The 26,656-nt window shown below is 45.9% G+C and overlaps 1 protein-coding gene across 4 annotated transcripts; it reads right to left on the reverse strand.

The window, feature by feature from the left end:
- Nucleotides 1–24,758, reverse strand: ids (iduronate 2-sulfatase). Of its 4 annotated transcripts, none has more exons than XM_038775600.1 (10): nucleotides 24,502–24,753; nucleotides 16,326–16,462; nucleotides 13,042–13,219; nucleotides 11,752–11,840; nucleotides 10,804–11,004; nucleotides 5,576–5,746; nucleotides 4,710–4,836; nucleotides 2,238–2,411; nucleotides 177–648; nucleotides 1–141 (listed from the first exon to the last, which is right to left on the reverse strand). In XM_038775600.1, the coding sequence occupies exons 1-9, from the start codon at nucleotides 24,614–24,616 to the stop codon at nucleotides 185–187; spliced, it is 1,656 nt and encodes a 551-aa protein (XP_038631528.1). In that variant the 5' UTR covers nucleotides 24,617–24,753; the 3' UTR covers nucleotides 1–141; nucleotides 177–184. The 4 variants fall into 4 exon arrangements, with proteins under 4 accessions (XP_038631528.1, XP_038631527.1, XP_038631529.1 ...); XM_038775599.1 differs by having other exon boundaries at nucleotides 10–147; nucleotides 178–648; XM_038775601.1 differs by having other exon boundaries at nucleotides 103–648; nucleotides 24,684–24,758.
- Between the last annotated feature and the right edge of the window lie 1,898 nt (nucleotides 24,759–26,656).

Genomic DNA, 26,656 nt, shown 5'->3' on the forward strand with positions numbered 1-26,656 from the left:
TCTTTTTTTAAAAAATTTATTAAAATAAAGAGTAGTGGACAAGAACTGGATATTCATCATTCAGGTAGTTTTGCCAACTGCAGGGGTCATAATACTGGTTACAAATATACGACAAAAATCACACACACACACACACACACACACACACACACACACACACACACACACACACACACATAAAACCTCATGTTTTAAGTAAGGCTGAAAGTTTTTGTACCACCCCAGCAAACTCAATGGTGTTGTACAAGTTGTTATCCTCTCCTGGGTCAGTTTTCTGAAAATACAGCTCCCCAGCATGAATGTCACTGAGATTGGCACTGAATGTGGACGCATTATAAGCGACCCATTCTGTGTACCTGTAGCCGTCAGAACGAATAGAGTATCCCATGATTCGAATATCCTTCAGCGAAGGAAGGTCAGAGTTCATCTGGGGCGTGTCTGCCGGCCGGGGATACTGGCTGTAGGCGATCAACTCGCTGTTCCAAATCGTGGCATCAGGCTGTAAGTAATGGGCCATACCCTTCCCCTCGGTACAAAGGTCTACATGAAAGGAATGTGCTGGGCACTTCGGCGGGCGAGGTAACCCGAGAACTTGGCAGAGTGTTGGGAAGAGGCTCACTAATTCCACAATGCCATCCCTCATCGACCCTGTAACAAAATTCAAACGCTTGGTGAACTCATACTTTTGACAAAATAATTACACCAAGGCTGCAAGGAAAATAGGTATCCATAATTTCCTGGTTCTCCAGCATCACATTTAGAGGGCTCTCCAGTTATGCCATGGGGAATACCTCTTGTAAGTTCCCACATCAGGGACCCGTAAATTGTCAAAAGTGCTAATTTTCTCTGGATAAATGTGCTGGGAACCATCTGTGAGAAATTATATAAATTGTTAACTTCAGATGGCTCTACCAGTTTTACCCAGACAGTTACTCCAAAATAAATTAAAAATTTGCTTCTTCCAACTCCTTTTACACAGAGGGTAGTGGGTGCCTGGAACTTGCTGCCGGAGAAGGTGGAACGATAGTGACGTTTAAGGGACATCTTTACAAACACATGAATAGGATGGGAATAGACCCCGGAAGCGTAGCAGATTTTAGTTCAGACGGGCAGCATGGTCGGCGTAGGCTTGGAGGGCCGAAGGGCCTGTTCCTGTGCTGTACTTGTTTTGTTCTTGTCCGCCCCCAGGGATCACAGCACACCGACTCCCACCGAGCGAGTAACCGACCCACCCCCACCCCCACCCCCTAGGTTTCAGACCCAGCCTGAAACAACCCCAACCCCCACCCCCGCTGACCCTTCCACCTCTGGTATGACCCGGTCGACCCCCCACTCCTGGTGTGACCTGGTCCAATTCCACCCCTCCCCCACCCCCCAAGCCCACCCCCAGACTGACCTACCCCCTCCTGGACTGACCCCAACCCACCCCTGTCCCGGACTGAACAGACCCTGACACATTCCCTCCCAGACTGCCACATTCTCCCCCCCCCAAAACTCCAGACTGACTCTCCACCCCCCCCCCCCCCCCTTGACTTGCCACCCCTGCAGTCAAAACAACCCCCCTCCCGGCCTGACCCATCCCAACACCCTTCTCCCGGAGCGTCACGGCCCTGCTGCCCACCTGGCGCAACACGGTTTGTTTCCTGACCCCCTCCCCCATGGATTGACACTAGCTCCTCCAGGGCTGACCACTCCCTCACCTCCAGGACTGCCCCCCCCCCCCCCCCCCCTTCGCCCGGTCTGACTTACACCTCCTCTCCCACACCTCCACCCCTCCCCCATATCCCAGACTGACTTCTCCCACCTCCCTCCCGCACTGACACCCCCCATCCTGGATTGAACCCCCCTTCCCCAGCCTGCGGGTGAATTGGGGAATTTGGAAAATGGCTTGATTCACAAATTAATGTCACTAATTTTCACTCTTGTCTTAATACATTAGTCAAAAGTGCTTTTGTCATATGTTAAAAGTAAATACAATGTGAACTAGTCAAATATTGTGTGGTTATAAATATGGAGTTGATCAGTTTCTAGGTTTAGCTTTCTCGTTCTTTATTACAGTCAGGACTTTGACCTTTTTGTACACATTCACTAGAGACAAAGTATATTTGAATATTGAGCAGTCAAGTCTAGTTGGGATAACAACATCATTATTAGATAAGAACAAGCAACAGGTTCCACCTTCCAACTCCATAGAAAATTTTCAGACAGAACTACCTAAACTTAATGTTACAACCCACCTGTAGGCAGATCCCCCACTTTATTAGTAAAGGGGTTAATGAAAGGAAACATCCTTTGACCCGGAAGGGGAAAAGCTTTAGTCATTCCTGGTACATAAAACATCAAAGGGACACGAGTCGCCACATCAAAGTTGCTATACTTAGCCCATTCCCCGTGTTCCCCGAGTGACCAACCTAAAAGCAAACAAGAAGATAGATCTCCATCAGTTCGAAACCAGAGTGTGAGAAAGATGCTGATTGTGTAATCTCGTCCAGTGATATTTCATGCTTAGAATTTAGCAGCACATTTCCTATTTCACTGACTTATTCTCAAAGTTCTTTGGAATAATGGTCTAGTGAACAGCATTGCTCAATGTGGGACTATTCTCAGGATGTTGAATACTGATGTTGTCGCCCTTGGTTCAATTTGTTTCTTGAACCACTGACAGTGACACAGCTCAGTGGATTACTAGATCTCTTGCAAGTCCAGTTAATAAGTGAGGGGCTGTATTTAGTCTGAGCTAGGTAGGTCATGTGACAGTTTAGTGGGATTATGTAATTAATGGGAGGAGCCAGGTCTGTCTGTAGTCTTGCTGTTCCCCATAGGATTTGAATCTGACAAGACAAAAGGACTTTTGGCTTGAATAGCAGTTTTTTTTTTTAATTTTTGAATACCCAATTATATTTTCCAATTAAGGGGCAATTTAGAGTGGCCAATCTACCTATCCTGCACATCTTTGGGTTGTGGGGGTGAAACCCACGCAGACACGGGGAGAATGTGCAAACTCCACACGGACAGTGACCCAGGGCCGGGATTCGAACCCAGGTCCTCAGCGCCGTAGGCAGCAATGCTAACCACTGTGCCCTTTGAATAGCAGCTTTGCCGAATGCTGCTAGGTTGAGCAGTGTGCAGGTTCTGCTCCTGAAAGGGTCTCTTTCGCCAAAGATCTACACATCTAAGCAAGTAATCTGTTTCTTAAATATTCCTAAGTGGCTTTTGAACAGTGGCGGGTTGCTGACACTAATCACTAAACTGTGTTTAAGAACTGTTTAACTGATCATTGTAAAGCTATTTTCTTTTGATGTTAATGTGATTAATTTTGTGTTTAAATTAAAATTTGTTTTAACATAAAAGATGCTTACTTTAAAAAAATTGTTTGGGGTTCTTGCCCATTGTCCTGATGAATGTTAGATTCTTTTTCATTCATTCATGGGGCATGGGCGTTGCAGGCTTTGACCTTGAGGGGGCAGTGTAGAGTGAAGAGGGGACATTGCTGAGAGTCTGGAGTCACATATAAGCCAGACCAGGTAAGGACGACAGATTTCCTTCCCTAAAGCACATTAGTGAACCAGGTGGGTTTTTACGACAATCAACAATGGTTTCATGGTCATCAGTAAACTTTTAATTCCAGATTTTAATTGAATTCAAATTTAACTATCGGCAGTGACTGGATTTGACCCTGGGACCCCTGACTACTCTGGATTATTAGTCCAGTGACAATACCACTGCGCCACCGCCTCCCATCCTCTGGCCCAGTATTCACAAGTAACATAGCTGCACAATGATTAGGTTGCCAAGTTACATATCTGTGAAGAAAAACAGAAAATACTGGACAATCTCAGCAGGCCTGACAGCATCTGGGGAGAGAGAATGGAGCTAACGTTTTAAACCTGGATTACTCTTTCAAAGCCTGTCAAAGCGTAATCTAGACTCGAAACATTAGCTCGCTTCTCTCTCCACAGATACTGTCAGACCTGCTGAGATTCTCTAGTACGTTCTGTTTTTGGTTCAGATTCCAGCATCCCCAGAAATTTGCGTTTAAATACACATCTGTGAAGTTCCATATGGCATTGTTCTGTACCAAAAGGTGCTATACAAGTATAGGTTGTTGATATCTTCACCATTGTCTTCACTGGTGCACAGCAAGCTAGTTGACTGATCTGATATTAATGGGATTACCAGTGCTAGCTAGTGCCATGACTAAATGAGAAATGAAATGAAAATCACTTATTGTCACAAGTAGGCTTCAAATGAAGTTACTGTGAAAAGCCCCTAGTCGCCACATTCCAGCACCTGTTCGGGGAGGCTGGTACGGGAATTGAACCGTGCTGCTGGCCTGCCTTGGTCTGCTTTAAAAGCCAGCGATTTAGCCCAGTGCACTAAAGCAGCCCCTGGGTTTGCCTTCGGAGCATTTGCTTTCGGAGCAGAGCTCCTTCATCAGGGGAAGGAGCTGCGCTCCGAAAGCTAGTGATTCCAAACAAACCTGTTGGACTTTAACCTGATGTTGTAAGACTTCTTACTGTGCTCACCCCAGTCCAACACCGGTATCTCCACAAATGAAAGCTTGTGTGGAGCACAGATTTCAATTGAATCAGGAAATATTGCTCACATATAAAATCATTGTTTATCAATAGGTTCATGAACCGGCAAACTGCCGAGGAATATCATTAAATATCTCCCTTAGCCAACCTGGCCCCAAATTTACAGCTCACCATGGTCAGCGGTGAACACAACAACCGTATTATTGGCCAGTCCCTGCTCGTCCAGTGCATTCAGCAGTCGGCCTACTTGAGTGTCCATGTAGGAGACGGCAGCGAAGTAACTCTGGCGAATCAGCACCTGCAAGATACAAAGGTTACAAATCGCCCCATAATTCAATATCCTTTGTGGCGACACTCGGGTCAAAATTCCCACCTCCACTTGCGTGATGGAACAGCCCACTGATGGGCACAAAGCCATTCCAAATTAGGTGGGGGGACAGGGAACAGGCTAGTTCTGTGCTGCATGCTTCTGTGAAATGCTCATTCCACATTAGTATGCAAGATATTCTAAACATTGATGCACAGCATCATGGCTGCTGACTACAGCAACAGCTAAAATAGTGTAACATGCTTGTCTAAAATATTTTTTTCCCCAATTACGGGGCAATTTAGTGTAGCCAATCCACCTACCCTGCATATCTTTGGGTTGTGGGGGCGAAACCCACGCAAACACGGGTAGAATGTGCAAACTCCACACATACAGTGACCCAGAGCCGGGTCGAACCTGGGACCCCGGCGCCGTGAGGCAGCAGTGCTAACCACTGCACCACCGTGCTGCCCTCTTTGTCTGAAATATTAACAGAAATCTTCCATTTTAAGAGCCAACACTGAGAGAGAGACAGAAGGCTGCTAAAGAGGGCAATAAACTCTGAAAATATTTCAAAATCCATAACAAGACTTGGAATACATTACCAGCTGTACCCAGCCAAAACATTTAGAAGCTACAAATCCATTCTCTTCAGCATGTGCAAAAGAAGCTGTGCTTAGCATCTGGTATTTTCATTAACCGAGTGCTCCCTTTAAGATCAAAGACATACCTGAAAGTCATCAGGAATGGGGCCATATGGAAAACTTAGATTGAGAGCCTTCACGTCATCTCTTATTCTCAGGTCAGTCCATGGGTTATATGCCACTGGGGGTAGTTTTTGTGGAATTTTGTGGTCAGGTGCCAGGGGGATCTTATCACGTGGATACAACTTTAAAAATTCCTGAATAGAATGAAAATCACACAAGTTTAGATTTATGCAAAACAATCTTGACAAAAATGCAGGCCTTCTCTGATACATTCCTTGGGACCAAACTGGTCCAAGTATTGTCTGAAGACACTGACAGCTAAAACCATTAAGCAATGATGTTATTGAAACATAAGATTTTGAGGGGTGTTGACAGGGGGGATACTGAGAGGATATTTACCTTTTACATAGATGATTTAGAGTTGGGAAACCAAGTGCAATGTGTCTAAGTTTGCAGACGACACTAAGATGAGTGGTAAAGCAAAAAGTGCAGAGGATACTGGAAGTCTGCAGAGGGATTTGGATAGGTTCAGTGAATGGGCTAGGGTCTGGCAGATGGAATACAATGTTGACAAATGTGAGGTTATCCATTTTGGTAGGAATAACAGCAAAAGGGATTATTATTTAAACGATAAAATATTAAAACATGCTGCTGTGTAGAGAGACCTGGGTGCGCTAGTGCATGAGTCACAGAAAGTTGGTTTACAGATGCAACAGGTGATTAAGAAGGCGAATGGAGTTTTGTCCTTCATTGCTAGAGGGATGGAGTTTCAGACTCGGGAGGTTATGCTGCAATTGTATAAGGTGTTAGTGAGGCCACACCTGGAGTATTGTGTTCAGTTTTGGTCTCCTTACCTGAGAAAGGACGTACTTGGGCTGAAGGGTGTGCAGAGGAGATTCACGACGTTAATCCAGAGTTGAGGGGGTTGGATTACGAGGAGAGGTTGAGTAGACTGAGACTGTACTCGTTGGAATTTGGAAGGATGCAGGGGTATCTTATAGAAACATACAAAAATTATGAAGGGAATAGATAGGATAGATGCGGGCAGGTTGTTTCCACTGGAGGGTGAAAGCAGAACTAGGGGGCATAGCTTCAAAATAAGGGGAAGTAGATTTAGGACTGAGTTTAGGAGGAACTTCTTCACCCAAAGGGTTGTGAATCAATGGAATTCCCTGCCCAGTGAAGCAGTTGAGGCTTCTTCATTAAATGATTTCAAGATAAAGATAGATTGTTATTTGAAGAATAAAGGGTTATGGTGTTCAGGCCGGAAAGTGGAACTGAGTCCACAAAAGATCAGCCATGATCTCATTGAATGGCGTGGCAGGCTCGATGGGCCAGATGGCCTACTCCTGCTCCTAGTTCTTATGTTCTTTGTGGGGGAGTGTAGAACTGGGGAGGGGGGGGGGGGGGGGGTGTAGTTTCAGTGCAAGGGGTCTCCCATTTAATAGGAAAATGAGAAGGAATTTTCTCTCCCTGTGATGGTTAAACTTTGGGATTCACAATCCCAGAAAGCAGTGGAGGCTGGATCAATGGATATGTTCAAGACTGAGTTAGACAGAGTTTGGCCTACAAGGGAGCTAAGAGTTTGTTTCAGGGAGAGGAAGGAAAGTGAAGTTGAGATCAAGAGCAAATCAGCCATAATCTTATTGAATGGTGGATCGGGCTCGAGGACTTGTGTGGCCTTTCACCTGTGCCTATTTCTTATATTCTTATGGTTTTCAATCTTTGTAGAACCACAGAACCCCAACCCGGCAGAAGGAGGCCATTCAGCACCATCGAGTCTACACCGGCCCTCTGAAAGAGCACCCTACCGAAGTCCACTCCCCCGCCCTATAATAATAATCTTTATTGTCACAAGTAGGCTTACATTAATACTGCAATTAAGTTACTGTGAAAATCCCCTGGTCACTACATTCCGGCACCTGTTCGGGTACACAGAGGGAGATTTCAGAATGTCCAAATTACCTACCAGCAAGTCTTTCGGGACTTATGGCAGGAAACCGGAGCACCCGGAGGAAACCCACGCAGACACGGGGAGAACGTGCAGACTCCGCACAGACAGTGACACAAACCGGGAACTCTATCATCGTACCCCACCTAACCTGCACATCTTTGGACACTAAGGGGCAATTCAGCATGGCCAATCCACCTAACCTGCACATCTTTGGACTGTGGGAGGAAACCAGAGCACGGGGAGGAAACCCACGCAGAACATAGAACATAGAACAGTACAGCACAGAACAGGCCCTTCGGCCCTCGATGTTGTGCCGAGCAATGATCACCCTACTCAAACCCACGTATCCACCCTATACCCGTAACCCAACAACCCCCCCCCCCCCTTAACCTTACTTTTTAGGACATGACGGGCAATTTAGCATGGCCAATCCACCTAACCTGCACATCTTTGGACTGTGGGGAGGAAACCGGACCACCCGGAGGAAACCCGTGCAGACACGGGGTTAACGTCCAAACTCCACACAGACAGTCACCTGGAATCGAACCCGGGTCCCTGGTGCTGTGAGACAGCAGTGCTAACCACTGTGCCGTGTCCCCCTCTTTTATCATCAGCAGGATCAGACACTGGGCCACAAAACTCCATCTATATTCAATCCCATATGACTACAAGGCAATAGGTTTAAAGAGTGGACTGCACAATAATAGCTCTATAACTGATTGCCAATGCCTCCACCAATGCAGAATTATTGTTCTGCATGAGGTTGATGTCCACAGATTCCATGTTGTGGTATTATCATAACTATCAGCATTACAAGGGTTAATGTAGTACCATGAATAGCCACAAGAGGGAGATACTACTACTACTGTATATAAAGCAGTGATGCTAGATCTTCGAACAAAGAACAAAGAACATTACAGCACAGGAACAGGCCCTTCGGCCCTCCAAGCCTGCGCCGACCATGCTGCCAGTCCAAACTAAAATCTTCTATACTTCCGGTGTCCGTATCCCTCTATTCCCATCCTATTTATGTATTTGTCAAGATGCCCCTCAAATGTCACTACCATCCCTGCTTCCACCACGCCCTCCGGCAGCGAGTTCCAGGCACCCACTACCCTCCGTGTAGAAAACTTGCCTCGTACATCTCCTCTAAACCTTGCCCCTCGCTCCTTAAACCTGTGCCCCCTAGTAATTGACCTCTCTACCCAGAGAAAAAGTCTCTGACTATCCACTCTGTCCATGCCCCTCATAATTTTGTAGACCTCTATCAGGTCGCTCCTCAACCTCCTTTGTTCCAGTGAGAACAAACCGAGTTTATTCAACCTCTCCTCATAGCTAATGCCCTCCATATCAGGCAACATCCTGGTAAATCTCTTCTGCACCCTCTCCAAAGCCTTCCGGTAGTGTGGCGATCAGAATTGAACACTATACTCCAAGTGTGGCCTAAGGTTCTACAATGCTGCAACATGACTTGCCAATTTTTATACTCAATGCCCCGGCCAATGAAGGCAAGCATGCCGTATGCCTTCTTGACTACCTTCTCCACTTGTGTTGCCCCTTTCATTGACCTGTGGGCCTGTACACCTAGATATCTCTGACTGTCAATACTCTTGAGGGTTCTACCATTCACTGTATATTCCCTATCAGTATTCGACCTTCCAAAATTACCTCACATTTGTCCGGATTAAACTCCATCTGCCATCTCTCCGCCCAAGTTTCCAAACGATCTAAATCCTGCTGTATCCTCTGACAGTCCTCATCGCTATCCACAATTCCACCAACCTTTGTGTCGTCTGCAAATTTACTAATCAGACCAGTTACATTTTCTTCCAAATCATTTAAATATACTAACAGAAAAGGTCCCAGCACTGATCCCTGCGGAACAAAACTAGTCACAGCCCTCCAATCAGAAAAGCACCCTTCCATTGCTACTCTCGGACTTCTGTGACCTAGACAGTTCTGTATCCATCTGGCCAGTTCACCTCTGATTCCGTGTGACTTCACCTTTTGTACCAGTCTACCATGAGTGACCTTGTCAAAGGCCTTACTGAAGTCCATGCAGACAACATCCACTGCCCTACCTGCATCAATTATCTTTGTGACTTCCTCGAAAATCTCTATCAAGTTAGTGAGACAAGACCTCCCCTTCACAAAACCGTGAAGTTTTAGGGGAGGAGTGTTTGCAGGAGACAGCTAGTGAAGGTCATAAGAGCAGTTAGTGTGAGAACGTTAGATTATAGTGTGTACCAGATTAGCAGTAGATGAGTGTAGTTAGATGTTATTAATTAATTCTGCATTCTAAAAGTACTAAGTGTCGAAACCCAGTTTAGTAGTGTAAATAAAATCGTGACCTTGTTTAAGTAAAAGCTATACTGTGGTCTTTGTGGAACACTACGCTATCCATCTTAAATAAGCAACACAAAGAACACAACTTTGATCCGCAAGTAAACAATCAGAGGAACAGAAATACACAGAAATCCACACAAACTTTCAGCATTAGCACGAAGTGAAGTGTGGAACAATTCGTATGTGATGCGCAATCAATGACTACTAAGCGAGGTTGCAGTACAACTGAAGGCTTTAATAAGCTAGATGTTTCCCCCAGCAGCTCAGGTACAGAAAGGAAGCTGCTGGGGCTGCACAGGCTCTTATACCCCGCCTTGCAAGGCAGAGCTACCATACAGTCTCAACCAATAGACAACATGCATTCTCCACCAATGGTGTTCCAGCATTGCTAGGTACCGTAATACCTCTAACCAGACTACCACAGTATGGAACATTTCAAATTTCTAGCCATTTTCACTTGCAGAAAATCTAGATTAACACTTTGGTCCTGGATCAATGGAGTGCTGTCCTGAGGGAGCAGCTGATTTTCAGGAACTCAGGCCCACTTACCACCCCCCCCCAACTGGTTTTGAAAAATAGTAGTGGAATGCTCCCTGGTATCTTGACCAATATTAATTCCTTGCTTAACATCGCCAAAACGTTATCTCATCATTATTGCATTACTGTTTGAGGGAGGCTACTGTGTGCAAATTGGCTGCTGTATTTTCAACATTGCAACACAGACTACAATCCAACAGTATCCCATTGGCTGTAAAGTGCTTCACATCCTGAGGTCATGGAGGGCAAGTTCCTTTTTGCAACAGCACAATTAGATCATTAGGTAACAGGCACGTACTTAATATATTTATACAGCAATCTTTACAGTATCTGTACTGTGCAAAGCTAATGCGCATGCACAGAAATATATAATAAGCAGCTCCCAAAAATGTCACCAGTCTATGGAGTCTTTACCTTCGGATATTTCAGTGGAATGTGCGGCTTATGATAACCAACAGCCAAAAAGAAAGGGTTTTCCAGGCTTTTCATGTTCTTTAACAATCGGATTGCCTCTTCAGTGCTCTGTATATCAGGCAGTGTGCGTTCTGGCATTTCCTCAACATCCACTGGGCAAACTAAGTTTGCGTGTTTTTTACCATCCAGTCCTCTGCAGACCTAGCTGAAGAAATCACTCAGTTAATGAAATTCTCTTGAATCCAGCATTCATCTTTTGAATGGGCTGTCGTGGTACGCATCATTTGCAGGAATTCCAATGGTACATTTTCAGTGCAACAGTACTTCTTTTTGCATCAAATACATTATACTACGGTCAGCTGCATCCGTACTGAACTCTTCAGAGGAACATGGATAGGAAACACACACTACCCATACAAGCAAAGTATGGAGTGAATGGAATAGCAGGAAACTGAATCTCACCCGTCTTACACCGCATGATATTTGGATGAAATTATTCTGACTGTCAAAATACAAATTACAATCAGATAAAGATGAAGTTAATGAATCTTGGCGCTGGAGCAAAGGCATCAACTGTAACAGTGCTGCTGAATTGGTAGCTAACATTTGGGATACTAGTTCCAATCTGTGAAGATTAGATGATTTTTCAGCACTCCACTCCAACAGGTCCATGAACAGATTTCCATGGTTACCAATGATCACCTTGGGATAGAAAGACTGAAGGAACATTGCCAGAATCAGCATGCTGTGTGGCTTGGCAGTGGTAGTGTTCCCTGCCTCGGCTGCCCGTGCCCCCCCCAAGTAGCACTGTTCATGGGTTTGGGACGTACGACGGAAGAAGCCTTGGCTTATGCTAGACTCAAACACACATTGGTTGGCTAAATGGCCTCAGCAACATGGTCAGCGTCACCTCCATCCCCTTCACTAAATATAACATTGAAGCTTTACCTTAGCATTTTTATATTTCTGCGTGGAAGGATGAAATGGAGGAATAGACCAACTGTACGGATAATCATCTGTATGATTGGACACAATCCCTGAAAGATGAGAGACATTTCAGTTAAGCTTAACTTTGCCGATCATGCCTCAAATGAAACATAGCAAAAGAACAACCATTTTAAGATGAAGCCAGATGTTAATCTTTTGTGCCAAGTCACTTGGCACAGAAAGATCATCATTACAATTAGCTGTTTCAATCTCCTATGCACAGTCAATGAACACCTTATCTTAGCAGTAGTTACAAATATTGCTATTATAGAGAAACAGGGCCACTGGTCTGTGTCAGTGTGTCTGCCCCACAAAATGGGGACAGCACGGTGGTTAGCACTACTGCCTCACAAGCGCCAGGGACCCGGGTTCAATTCCTGCCTTGGGTTATTGTCTGTGTGGGGTTTGCACATTCTCCCCACACAGGCACCCGAAGCCGGAATTGAACCCGGGTCCTTGGCGCTGTGAGGCAGCAGTGTTACCCACTGTACCACCACGCTACTCATATTTTTAAAAGTTAAAAAGTGTTTCCTCTTGCGGGAGAATCTAGAACTAGTGGTCCCAGTTTAAAATTAAAGGGTCATATACTTAAGGCAGAGATTAGGGGAATTTCTTTCTCTCGAGTGGGTTGAGTGTCTTTGGAACCCTCTTCCTGAAAAGGGGGCGGAGGCAGATTCATTTAATGTATTTTTAAGGCTGAGGTAGATAAAGGGTAAGTGGGGATGTGGATGCGAGGTTACAATCAGATTAGTCGTGATTCTATTGAATCAAGAGGCCTCCTTCTGCTCCAAATTTGCATATTCGTATGCATGTTCACCACTGACTAGCCCCTCACACCAGCCACACCCTACCCCCTCACCCACTTACCTTACACACTTACCTCCTCTCTGTAGCTTGTCAAAGTGGGATTTAAGCAAAGGCACATTTAAACTGATCAGTACACGGCAGCTAGTGTAAAACGGAACGCGGCGTGGTCTTCACCATGCTACTGCATCAAGGAGGACCACGCCCTAACAGCTGCACTCCAGGTTTCTCAAGAGACGTGGTTCGGATGTTTGGTTGAGAAATGTCGGTCACCCCATTTAAAAAAAAGTCCCGTCGCCACACAAAACGTCACATTTATTACTTGAATGGATACAGAGCAAACGGGGTCAATGGAAATTAGCCATGTCCTGACTGAATGATAGCACAGGGCTGAGGGATTGAATGGCCTATCCATGTTCCTATGCTACGCAGAAGTGGAGTTCTTACCTGGATGGAAGATTTTTCCCACTGACAAGGTTAAGTAGCCGTGCATCTTCAAATATTCAGGAAGTGTGGTGTAGTTCCCAGCATGCACCCTCCAGTAAGAATTGTGATCGTAAAGCCGAGTGGTGTCAGGTCTACGACTGGTTAGAAATGATGTTCTGCTTGGCCCACATAAAGCTTGCTGCAACGCATTGCAAGAGAAAAGTTATTCGCCATCCTAAACCTTTACCTCAGAATTGCATTAGAAACTTCAACAAGTTGCACTGATCGTACATTGGAGTAGGTCTCACTGGAAATAAGAGTGAAAAATGAAAAATGAAAATGAAAATCGCTTATTGTCATGAGTAGGCTTCAATGAAGTGAAAAGCCCCTAGTCGCCACATTCCGGCGCCTGTCCGGGGAGGCTGGTACGGGAATCGAACCGTGCTGCTGGCCTGCTTGGTCTGCTTTAAAAGCCAGCGATTTAGCTCAGTGAGCTAAACCAGCCCCTAACACAGTGTGTTATTACAGGAAATCAGAAGCACAAAGGGACTTAGGAGTCCTAGTTCCAGATTCTCTTAAGGTTAACGTGCAGGTTCAGTCACAGTTAGGAAGTCAAATGCAATGCTAGCATTCATGTCGAGAAGATTAGAGTACAAGACCAGGGATGTACTTCTGAGGCTATATAAGGCTCTGGTCAGACCCCATTTGGAGTATTGTGTGCAGTTCTGGGCCCTGTATCTAAAGAAGGATGTGCTGGCCTTGGAAAGAGTCCAGTGAAGGTTCACAAGAATGATCCCTGGAATGAAGAGCTTGTCGCATGAGGAGTGGTTGAGGACTCTGGGTCTGTACTCGTTGGAGTTTAGAAGGATGAGGGGGGATCTTATTGAAACTTACAGGATACTGCGAGGCCTGGATAGAGTGGACGTGGAGAGGATGGGTTATGGGGATAGGGTGGAGGTGTGGGCTTGGATAGGGTGGTCTTTCAAAGAGTCGGTGCAGACTCGATGGGCCGAATGGCATCCTTCTGCACTGCAAATTCTATGATAAAGGATGCTTCCACAAATAGAAGAAACTAGAACCCAAGGGCGCAGCCTCAGACTGAAGGGACAATCTTTTAAAATTGAGATGAGGAGGAATTTCTTCAGCCAGAGGGTGGTGAATCTGTGGAACTCTTTGCCGCAGAAGGCTGTGGAGGCCAAATCACTGAGTGTCTTTAAGACAGAGATAGATAGGTTCTTGATTAATTAGGGGATCAGGGGTTATGGGGAGAAGGCAGGAGAATGGGGATGAGAAAATATCAGCCATGATTGAATGGCGGAGCAGACTCGATGGGCCGAGTGGCCTAATTCTGCTCCTATGTCTTATGGTGTTAGCAAGACTCATTTATTAAATGAGAAAATTCTGGGGATTAAGAAAATAAAATCATCAAGTTTCAGATCTCCAGAACCTGCTGCTTAGTTTACATTGTTCGGCCACTTGTTTTGCACAAACAGCATCATGTCCTCAACCTCCCTGTTAATCTGGATAATTTGGGTTGGAACATTTTGGCCGTTCCCCCTCTGATGGCGCACCCCCCGCCACAGGTTTTGCAGCGGCGACAGGTCCATTCAATGGGAAACCCATTGACAACGGTGGGACAAGAAGATCATCCGCTGACCAATGGTGCGTAGCTTCCCGCGCCGTGACGCACGCTAAGGGTTGCACAGTAAATCCAGCCCTTGCTCTTTTCCCATCAAATTAAACTCGCCACAGAAAGTTCGGGCTCTAACTTACCTTTTTACAATGTGGTCATTGTTAACACGACATTCATGTGGAAATCTCAGAGGCTCAAACTCTCAAGTGACTGGTATCAAAACACATCCCAAAACTTGCCTTCAGCTTTCTGAGTGCAAGGAGAAATCAGGTTTGGCCTTCCAGATGCGCAGATCACATTTGGGACGAGAAAGAAAGACTTGCACGTTTACAAATACACTGTCTCGGTGCTGCATCGGGATGGCAGTATGGATTGCCAATAACAGAAGAAGCTATGAAGGACCAAGTGCAAACTAAAAGTTTTCAGTTTGAGACTTGGACTCATGACCTTCCAACGCAGAGGCGAGCGAGTGAGTATTGAATCACAGCTGATAAAGTGGAGCCATCCTCACCATTCACAGATTAGGGTTGGGAATATCAGCCAAGGTTTCCATTCTTGACTGAAATGTGGGAAAACAGTGAATTGAAAAGAGATTGATTGTATTTGAATAGATTTGGACACTTAATTAGACGGCTGTAACACAGAACAACCATTGTGAATAAATTTAGGGTACTGTGTATCAAAACAGCAAACATATATACATAAACCTGAAAGTCTCGACCACAGAACAGCTGAGGAGAAAGGGCAAGGATTTATATTTTGAAATAAAATACTGCAACTGTGCTCTGTGAAATGCACAAGTACACTAGGTTTAGGTTTTTCAGATAACAAGGAAAACTTGTTAATATTTTGGTGATCTGTGAACAGCAGGTTATGGTCATTTGGACTGCACTGGCTGATAAGGCAGTGGAAGTGGAATGAACAGGAATCTTCAAAAGGGAGATGGGCAAATATTTGAAGGAGAAAAATGTCGGGCCATGGGGTAGGTGGAGGAGAGGGTACTATTTAGCTCAGCGGGCTAGACAGCTGGTTCATGATGCAGATCGAGGCCAGCAGCTCAGGTTCAATTCCCGTACCAGCTGAGGTTATTCTGAAGGCCCTGCCTTCTCAACCTTGTCCCTCGCCTGAGGTGCGGCGCTCCTCAGGTTAAACCAGGGGTTGGTTTAGCTCACTTGGCTAAATCGCTGGCTGCTAAAGCAGACCAAGCAGGCCAGCAGCACGGTTCGATTCCCGTACCAGCCTCCCCGGACAGGTGCCGGAATGTGGCCACTAGGGGCTTTTCACAGTAACTTCATTGAAGCCTACTCGTGACAATAAGTGATTTTCATTTTCATTTCAAACCACCACCAGTCAGCTCTGCTCCTCAAAGGGGAAAGCAGCTTATGGTCATCTGGGACTAAAGGGACTTTGCCTTTACCTATTTAAATTTGCCATGTCAAGGAGAGAGTGAGATTGGCTGAATGAGCCCATCTTTGCTCTAAGATTCTATGAATAATCAAAGTGGAAAAAGAGATAACAAATATATAGTTTGAGTTGAATTGGCCTGACTATACTCACTGAGGCAAAGGCCATTTCTTATTTATAATGCCCAATGTAATTCTGTTATAGATCATACCTGGCATAATGCCAATACAAACTACAGGGTTTTACTTACAGTAACTGTTTAACTTACTTGGGCAAATGCATTCTTGAAAACAACACTCTTAGAGGCAAGTTGATCAATGTTTGGCGATTTCACAATCGGATCACCATAACATCCCAGACTAGTGCGCAGATCATCGGCAACAATGAAGAGGACATTCATCTTCCCTGATGGCAGAAAAAGTTAAATGTCAGTTAAAAAGAAAGACATTTTTTGTCGCAGCTTTTTTGTCTTGCACTCAGATTTGCAAGAATGCGATGGAAGGAAAGTTAACTGTCTCACACGCTGCTTCTGTGCAGCAGCAACACAAGTGGTATTCTCCACTAACAGGATGTCACCGTCAAGCTAAATGACATTCTTCTCCTCACACAAACGAGCAATGTGGTATATATGAATGTCAGTGGGGGTGTGATGCTCAGTGTGCAGGCCGCACACCCCAAAGACTGGCAGATCATATCAAATGGCATGTTACTTCCACTGTCCAGAAAGAGCGACGTACAGATTGTGCCAAACAAGCCCATGCTTGCAAAACTCAAAACACAATGTCGAACATGAAATGCGACTCCTCGGTTGGACAATATTTGTTCAATAATCCTCAGTCTGCTAAGAATTGCGCCGACAACCAAGTTAAGATTCACAGTCGGGCTCACAGTGTGGCACATTTGCCTGCACGGCAACGTATTACTACACGTGGCCCTGTTTTTTTGCAGACGGGAAGGAAACATACACACATTGCCCCTCTGTTTCAATAAAGGAAATAAATGACAGCCCTTCGCTGGTGCATTCCCCAGGCAATTATCAATCAGAGTCAAGCTGCCTGGTTTAAAAGAATGATAGTCAGTTAACTATCACTCACCATCACATTGTGCATTCTCCATGGCAACGCCTCTACCAATCAGGGTCCATTTGCCAACCAATCAGCACTCTCTTCTCATACAGTATAAATTTGTTGATCACCCTTGCTGTATTTTCTAATGAATGCAAGATGAAAAGCTTTGACAAAACAGTCTTTTTTCAGCAATACTTAGTTCTATACTACCAAATTACTATTTAATTGAATCTTAGGGCAGCACGGTGGTGCAATGGTTAGCACTGATGCCCACGGCACTGAGGACCTGGGTTGGATCCCGGCCCCGGGTCACTGTCCATGTGGAATATGCACATTCGCCCCGTGTTTGCATGGGTTTTGCCCCACAACCCAAAAGATGTGCAGGGTAGGTGGATTGGCCATGCTAAATTGCCCCTTAATTGGAAATAAATAATTGGGAAATCTAAATTTATTTCAAAAATAATCTTACTTGACCCCAATATGCATACCAGACATTTGAGTAGCAGTAATGTTTTTTTGAGAACATCTTTGAAGAATGTATTAGTTGAAAGGGGTGAAATTGCTCTCCAGTGTTGGCATAAAACAGGCTAATGGCTCACTTGGGGCCTACCGGGCAGGTCATAATATGAGCTGCTGCCTTGTTATCTCCCACTTTGAATTATTGTAGAATTTCGCCTTCAATGTGTCAATAAAATTTGGCATTCAATACGCACATAAAATTTTTCAAAATATCCTAGTCACGACTGGCGCGCAACCTGTAATTTGTTCAATAAATTGATATTGAATCTGGATAGCTTTTCTAATATCAGAATTGGCTAGTTCAACGGTCCCTATGAGGAGTGATCACATTTAGACCACATGACTGATAACAGGCATTGTTCCAGATCAAAGATTAAAAAGATTTCTGAGATTTTGAACAATTGGAGCTTCTTTTTCCCCCTCATGCACCAGTTTCAATGTGTGTGATGTTTCCAATCAATCAACAAATTTTGCAAAGTGAGGAAAACTGCCAGAAATTACTGTAACAAAGCTGGAGCTCATGGAGAGGAGAAAGGCCGATGTCGTGGCCTTCACCTCCCTGATTGCACGGCGGCGAATTTTGCTGGAGTGGTGGTCTCCATCGCCACTGGGGGTAGCGGCTCGGTTGGGTGACCTGTACGACTTCCTGCGATTAGAGAAGATGAAGTATGAGTTAAGGGGTTCTGCAGGGGGGTTTGAGAAAAGGTGGGAGATGTTTGTGACCGTGTTTATGGGGCTGGGAAGTATGTTTCCCGGGGTGTTTATTTGCTGTAACCTGTTTTGATACATGTTTGTAATAAAATACATTAAAAAAAAGAAATTACTGTAACACAAAGGCGTGGTCACTAAAAGTTGCCATCCCAATGCAACTGTGTACAGTAGATAACACGTTAGACTATCAAAAGTGAAGTGATGGTTTTCATCTAACCATGCAGCGTGCAGGGAGGTTATTCAGCCTATCTTCTCTGTGCTCGCCCCTTGAAGGAATATCCAATTAGACCCGCTCCTCTGCTTTTTCCCCATAATGCTGTAATGCTTTTCTTGTTCAAAGATGACCTGTTTCTTACTGATTGCATCCATTTTGTGTCAGTTGCTCCCCGACCAAAGGGAAAAATCATATTGTGCGATGGAAACAGAGATTTGGAATGTGCCAAATTGAGAAAGCGGTGGGTCGCATCTGCTTAAATGACGTCAGATGAGAATTAAAGACTAGCTTCAGATTTAAACAAACATTTTCTCTGTATTAGAAGAGTAACTGATACAGTTACATTTTTTAGGTGATTGACCTGGCACCAACAACCATAACCATCTTCCTCTGTGCTAGGTATGACTCTAACCTGTGGAATGTTTTCACCCCGATTCCCATTGCCTTCAGTTTAACTAGGGGTCCTTGCTTCCATTCTTGTCAAATGCTGGCTTGATGTCAAGGACAGTCACTCACACCTCGAGTTCAGCTCTTTTGTGCATGTCTGGGCCAAAGCTACAATGAGATCAGGAGCTGACTGGCCTGGGCAGATCCTCAACAGCATCAGAGAGCAGGTTATTGTTGATAAATATCACTGAGATAGCAATGTTGGTGACCGCTTCCATCACTTTGCTGATGATTGGGATAAAACTGATGGGGCAGCTATGTTGGACAGTATATACCAGGTTGGATTTGTTCTTTATTGTGGTAGTTGCAATGGAACAGCTTGGCTAGGGGTGGGGCTAGTTATGGGTCACTTGCAGTATTGCTGCAATGTTGTCAGCACCCATAGCTTTCACAGAATCCAATGCCTTCAGCTATTCCTAGATACCACGTGAAGGGAATCAAATTGGCTGAAAACTGACAGCTGTATTGTTGGGGACCTCGGGAGGAGGCGGGCATGGGTTAGTTAGTTGGTCAATTGCCCAACACCATTCATAACTGGATGTGGCAGGATTGCAGAGCTTAGATTTGATCTTTTGGTTAGGGATTGCTTAGCTCTGTCTATCGCATGTCACTTATGCTGTTTGGTCCTGTGATTGCCAGATCGGCATCCCATTTTTAGGTATCTCTGCAGGAGGGGGATGGGGATGGGGGGGTGGGGTGGGGGATGGTATGACCCACAGCACCTCATGGATGTGCAATTTTGAACTGCTAGATTTGTATGGAATCTATCCCATTTAGCATGGTGGTAGCACCGCAACACAACGGAGGGTATCCTCAATGTGAGGACAGAACTTAGTCTCCACCAGGACTGTGCAGTGGTCACCACTTCCAATACTACCATGGACAGACGTATCTGTGACAGGTAGATGGATGAGGACGAGGACAAGTCTGCTTTTCCCTTAATGCCTGCTACAGGCCCAGTCTGGGAACCATGTCCTTTACCACTGGGCCAGTAATGCAGCTACCAAGTCACTCTCAAATGACAGATATTGAAGATTGACGTCCCTCACCCAGAGTACATTCCACACCCTTTCCACCCTAAGTGCTGCCCCCAAGTGGTGTTCAACATGGAGGAGTACTGATTCATCAGTCAGTCTGGGGGGGTGGGGGGGGGAGAAACTCCCTCCTGACTGTGTATCACTATGTCAGAACATCTGGTGGGACAAGACACACACACAGGAATGGTGATGGTGGTGCCTCTGAAATTTTTGAAATTTCTTCCAAGGGATGTGGGCATTTCTGGCAAGGGCCAGCATTTCTTACAGACCCCTAATTGCCCTGGACCCTTTAAGAGTTAAGCACATTTCTGTGGATCTGGAGTTACCTGTCAGCCAGACATAGTAAGGATGGCAGATTGCATTCCCTAATGTGAAGCAGATGGTGTTTTTACACCATCAATGATAGTTGTCATGGTGACCATTACAGTGACTAACTTTATATTCCAGATTTATTATGCAGTGGTGGGATTTGAATCCATGGCCCCACAGTACCAGCTTGGGTCGTGGGATAACTAGCCCAGTAACATCAACACTACACCACTTGTCTTTCTTTATTGACAAACATATTTGTTTTGTGCAAGTTCCTCGAGATGAATGGAAAATAATAGGCAGAATAAATTGAATAGAACTTTTACTTCATGGTCAAGATAGAGAATCAGAAGTCTTCCTCAATATGTTTTCTTCATCACTCTGAACAGGTACCAGCGGCAGTCGATAAAGCAAATAGGTTTCAGTCACGAGGAGTTAGAAAGCGGAGTGGGATAGGGGTTAACTCAATCACAGTCCCCACTCCGCATCATTATTCAGTCACCTTCATTACAAATCTATCAATACTGATCACAAGATCAAGCACAGTTAGAAACATGGGAAATTGAGGCTATTCAGCCCCTCAAGAACAGTTCACTGACATCATGGCTACTCTGTGATTAACTCCAAGTGCTCGCCCCAAATCCCTGAATACATTTGAATAATAATCTATCAATCTGAGATGTAAAATTAACAACTGGTCGAGTCTCAATTGCTGCTTCAGAATCACAGAATTGGTACAGCACAGAAGGAGGCCATTTGGCCCATTGTGTCTGTCATAATATACACACAGGTACATAATGGTGCACAGACAGGCAGTGATTGACACACAGGATGACCAATTAACACACAGAACACAGCAGCCAATCACCAGACAGGACACGGCCACTATAAAGCCAGAGGGCACTAGTTTTCCCGCTCTCTCGGGATCCAGCCTCTGAGACAGTCAGAGCCCGTGAGCAGCAACTAGCACATACACCATGTGGTAGTAAGATAGTCTGGTCAGGTTAGCCTCAGGTCTCCACTCAAGTCAGCATAGTGTCAACCCACAGTTAAAGTTTGTATAATAGTTAAGAGTTCAATAAAATTGAGTTGCATTTCTTCAAGTGTTGGAAGCCTGTCTCTCTCACTGCTGCAGCAAACGCAGTCCTCGCAGACCCAGCTTACCCAACATATCAGTGTCTGCATCAGCCCTCCAGGTGAGCATTATGACTTAGTGCCTTTTCCCTGTAGCCCCGCACATTGTTTCCATGCTCTTGAATTCCCTCCCTAAACCTCACCACCTTGCTTTCCTCTTTAAGACATTCCTTGAATTCTCCTTCCATCTGCCCATTGATCTCTTTATGTAGCTCAGTCAAATTTTGTACGATGCTTCTGTGAAGCAAATTGGAGCATTTTATATGTAATTGGCCGAAGTGTCAGAGCACAAGACTGGTTTTACTATCATTAACCAATGGTTATTTTGATGCTTGTATCAGAGCCAGTTGAAAATGAGGATGAAAGAAAAGTCATGAGCACCAAATGGGTCAAACCTTGTCATCACTTATCAGCACCAATTCCGATTTGCTCCATTGTCTTTATAATAATAATAATCGCTTATTGTCATGAGTAGGCTTCAATGAAGTTACTGTGAAAAGCCTCTAGTCGCCACAATCCGGCGCCTGTTCGGGGAGGCCGGTACGGGAATTGAACTCGCGCTGCTGGCATTGCTCTGTTTTGCAAGCCAGCTATTTAGCCCACTGTGCTAAACCAGCCACTCTCTGGTAAGGTAAAGTCATCATAGCCCCAGATGACCATAGGCTGTTTCCCCTTTTGAGGGAGCGAGCTGACCGCTGGTGCTTTAACCTGAGGATCACCACACCTCAGACGAGAAGCGACGTTGAGAAGGCGGGGCCTTCATGAATAACCTCAGCCAGTACAGGAATTGAACCCGAGCTGCTGACCTCGTTCTGCATCACGAACCAGCTGTCCAGCCAACTGAGCTAAACCGGATCCCGATTAGTCAAACATAACACATATACTCTACACATTGTAAGCTTCTCAGATACTCTCCAGATTGTCAACCCCTCAGATTGTAACCACCACCCCCCCACCCCCATCCCCCTCCTGCAGAGATGGTATTCAAGATGTTAAAGAACCCTAAAAATTAGAACTTGCATTTATATATTGTCTTTCATTGTCTAAAGATATCTCTCAAAGTGTAGTCCTGCCAATGAAGTGTTTTTTGAAGAGTAGCCACTGTTGGAATAAGACCAGAAGATGTGGGAGCAGTAGTAGGCTATTCAGCCAGAAGACCATGTTTGAGGGAAAGAATTCTAGGTTGTGTTTCTTAACTTCATTCCTGAATGGTCTATTTCTAATTTCAAGGCTATGTCCCTGAACTGGAGGTTCCACAGTCAATGGGAACAGTTTCTCTCGATCGACCCTTAATATTTTGATTCAGCCTATTTCTCTCTCTCCCTCTTATTCCTCCATTCTATCAACAACACTCAATGTCTCGAGTGATGTCCACTGAAGTCAGAAACCAGAACTACACTCTCGTCAGTCCAGACTCTTTCTCTTAAAATACAGACAGTAAGAAGTCTTACAACACCAGGTTAAAGTCCAACAGGTTTGTTTCAAACACGAGCTTTCGGAGCGCTGCTCCTTCCTCAGGTTCCTCCTTCCTCACCTGAGGGAGGAGCAGTACTCCGAAAGCTCGTGTTTGAAACAAACCCGTTGGACTTTAACCTGGTATTGTAAGACTTCTTACTGTGCTCACCCCAGTCCAACCCGGCATCACCACATCATTTAAAATACAGAAACACACAATAAACGGCACAGTAACTAACCAACTTCTTTCAAGCTCTAAACGCCATTCTTTTTGCATTCGGGTTACGTTGGGTCAGTAAAGGCAGGAAAGGGGACGAAAATTAAAACAAATAACTTCTTTACCCAAGAGAGTGGAATTTTCTACCATTAGGGCTGTTCGAGGTGGATACTATAAATGGATTCATGGGGAAGTTAGAAAAACATATCACAATGACTCACAGCTTGCCAAATTAAACTGCAGGAATACACAGCTCTTAAAACACCAGAATGTGATTTTATTAAGGGGCAATTATTACAGCAAAACACTAGTTCTCCCGGCTTTGCCAAACACAAGAACATACGAAAGTGGAGCAGGAGTAGACCAGATGGCCTGTCGACCCTTCTGCTCCACCATTCAGTACGACCAGGGCTGATCTGGAGCTTCTAATCCCATTTCACTGTCCATTCCTGACATCCTTTTGATTCCCCCGAGAGACCAAAAGGTCTGTCCATCCCAGGCTTAAATGTATTCAATGACAGAGCACCCACAAACCCTGGGTTAGTGAATTCCAACCATTCATAATTCCAAACGCGATTGAAGTAGTTTCTCCTCAACTCAGCCTGAAATGATCAACCCCTCATCCGGGGACCCTGACCAGCAGAAACAACCTTTCCCCACCTACCCTATCTGGGCACCTTCAGAATCTTGTACGTTTTGATGTATTACTCCCAGAATTCTAGCCAAAATACCCTGTTTGAAAGGGATAGAAAGGCACACTCCCTCATATTCCAGGCTCTGAGGCAGAGACACTGCTGGTTCATGTCCCACTCCGAGGACTTGTGTACAACTCCAGGCTGACACTTCCAGAACTGTACCGAAGGAGTGCTGCGCAAGCGTCACCTTTTGAATAATTCATTCGGCGGAGGCTCGGGCTGCCCTCACAGCGATTGGTGCAGATTATTCCTCTGGTGGGGTATTCTAGGAGAGGCCATAGTCTCAGGATAAGAGGTAGCAAATTTAAAACGGAGTTGAGGAGAAACTACTCCCAGAGGGGTTTGAATCTGTGGAATTCGCTACCCAGAGCACGGCGGGTGCAGGGACACTGAATAAGTTTAAGGAGGGGCCCAACAGATTTGTAATTGGCAATGGATTGAAGGGTTATGGAGAATGTCGAACAGCAGACTCGAGGGCCTAATTCTGCTTCTGTATCTTATGAATTTATGCTGCAAACACACCAGCTCTCCTGGTAAACAGCCAACAGCACTGGAAACACAGAACTGGCTACCCCATTCCCTACCTTACAACAATGACTACACTTCAAAGATCCTTTATTAATCGAGTCCTCCCAATACCTTTCTGCCGCATCAAGTCTTGGGCTGCACTGGCACCCAGCTGTCTGCCTCTGGCACAACAGGTTAACACAATCGCCGCCACCAGCGCCTCTGCGAAGCCCCACTCGCGGCTCATTGCGAACAGAAAGTCTCCTGCCGCAGACACTCAGCTCATTCCCACCCACAGCTGGCTGGCTGCAAACCTCCGGCTCGGCCCGCACGACCCCGCCAAGGAGCCGGTTCAGTCCCTCCCAGGCTCGGGCGCGATTCCGGGTGGGTCGCCCGGGTCACACCAATCGCTGCAAGTCAGACACAGATTGCAACAACCTCGGCGATTGGCCCGGGGAGTGAAATCACCACCGTTGTCAATTTCACCCGGAACTGGGCTCTGGGGAAGGGTTGGAAATGACAGATTCGCCGCAGGCAGTCCCCGATCTCCCCCTGCCCCGTCTGGCAAACCCCCTGTCCTCATTGCAACAGCAAATTCATAACTCTTCACCAATAGATAGCCATGATTCTATTTCCCCTCCAAATATGCTGCCACTGATGGCAACATTTTCTGTTTTTTATTACAGATCTCAGTACTGACCCTCACTCACTGACCCCAGTACTGACCCTCACTCACTGATCCCCGTTCCGATCCTCACTCACTGACCCCAGTACTGACCCTCACTCACTGACCCCAGTACTGACCTTCACTCACTGACCCCAGTACTGACCCTCACTCAATGATCCCAGTACTGACCCTCACTAACCTCAGTACTGACCCTCACTCACCAGCCTCAGTACTGACCCTCACTCACTTATCCCAGTACTGACCCTCACTCACTGATCCCAATACTGACCCTCACTCACTGATCCCAGTACTGATCCTCACTCACTACCCCAGTTATGACCCTCAGTCACTACCCCCTGTACTGACCCTCACTCACTGATCCCGGTACTGACCCTCACTCACTACCCCCAGTACTGACCCTCACTCACTATCCTCAGTACTGACCCTCACTCACTATCCTCAGTACTGACCCTCACTCATTGATCCCAGTACTGACCCTCACTCACTACCCTCAGTACTGACCCTCACTCACTGATCCCAGTACTGACCCTCACTCACTACCCTCAGTACTGACCCTCACTCACTGATCCCAGTACTGACCCTCACTACCCTCAGTACTGACCCTCATTCACCAGCCTCAGTACTGACCCTCACTCACTTATCCCAGTACTGACCCTCACTCACTACCCCCAGTACTGATCCTCACTCACTGATCCCAGTACTGACCCTCACTCACTACCCCCAGTACTGACCCTCACTCACTGCCCCCAGTACTGACCCTCACTCACTGCCTCCAGTACTGACCCTCACTCACTATACCCAGTACTGACCCTCACTCACTACTCCCAGTACTGACCCTCACTCACTGATCCCAGTACTGACCCTCACTCACTGATCTCAGTACTGACCCTCACTCACTACCCCAGTACTGACCCTCACTCACTGATCCCAGTACTGACCCTCACTCACTGATCCCAGTACTGACCCTGACTCACTGATCCCAGTACTGACCCTCACTCACTACCCCAGTACTGACCCTCACTCACTGATCCCAGTACTGACCCTCACTCACTGATCCCAGTACTGACCCTCACTCATTGCCCCCAGTACTGACCCTCACTCACTGATCCCAGTACTGACCCTCAATCACTGATCCCAGTACTGACCCTCACTCACTACTCCCAGTACTGACCCTCAATCACTGATCCCAGTACTGACCCTCACTCACCAGCCTCAGTACTGATCCTCACTCACTGATCCCAGTACTGACCCTCACTTACTGATCCCAGTACTGACCCTCACTCACTGATCCCAGTACTGACCCTCACTCACTGATCCCAGTACTGACCCTCACTCACTGATCCCAGTACTGACCCTCACTCACTGCCCTCAGTACTGACCCTCACTCACTACCCCCAGTACCGACCCTCACTCATTGCCCCCAGTACTGACTCACACTCACTGATCCCAGTACTGACCCTCACTCACTACCCTCAGTACCGACCCTCACTCACTGCCCCCAGTACCGACCCTCACTCACTGCCCCCAGTACTGACCCTCACTCACTGATCCCAGTACTGACCCTCACTCACTGATCTCAGTACTGACCCTCATGCGCCG

The sequence above is a fragment of the Scyliorhinus canicula genome, chromosome 17 (genome assembly GCF_902713615.1).
Source record: "Scyliorhinus canicula chromosome 17, sScyCan1.1, whole genome shotgun sequence".
Taxonomy (NCBI): domain Eukaryota; kingdom Metazoa; phylum Chordata; class Chondrichthyes; order Carcharhiniformes; family Scyliorhinidae; genus Scyliorhinus; species Scyliorhinus canicula.

What these genes read in the sequence shown, in the direction of transcription:
- ids (XM_038775600.1), bottom strand. Translation starts at nt 24,616, where the DNA reads ATGAGCCGCGAGTGGGGCTTCGCAGAGGCGCTGGTGGCGGCGATTGTG. An exon ending in AGAAATATAAAAATGCTAAG is followed by an intron (nt 11,005 to 11,751) that starts GTAAAGCTTCAA and finishes TTCTTCAGCTAG; the next exon opens with GTCTGCAGAGGACTGGATGG. An exon ending in CCATTCCTGATGACTTTCAG is followed by an intron (nt 4,837 to 5,575) that starts GTATGTCTTTGA and finishes TGTATCTTGCAG; the next exon opens with GTGCTGATTCGCCAGAGTTA.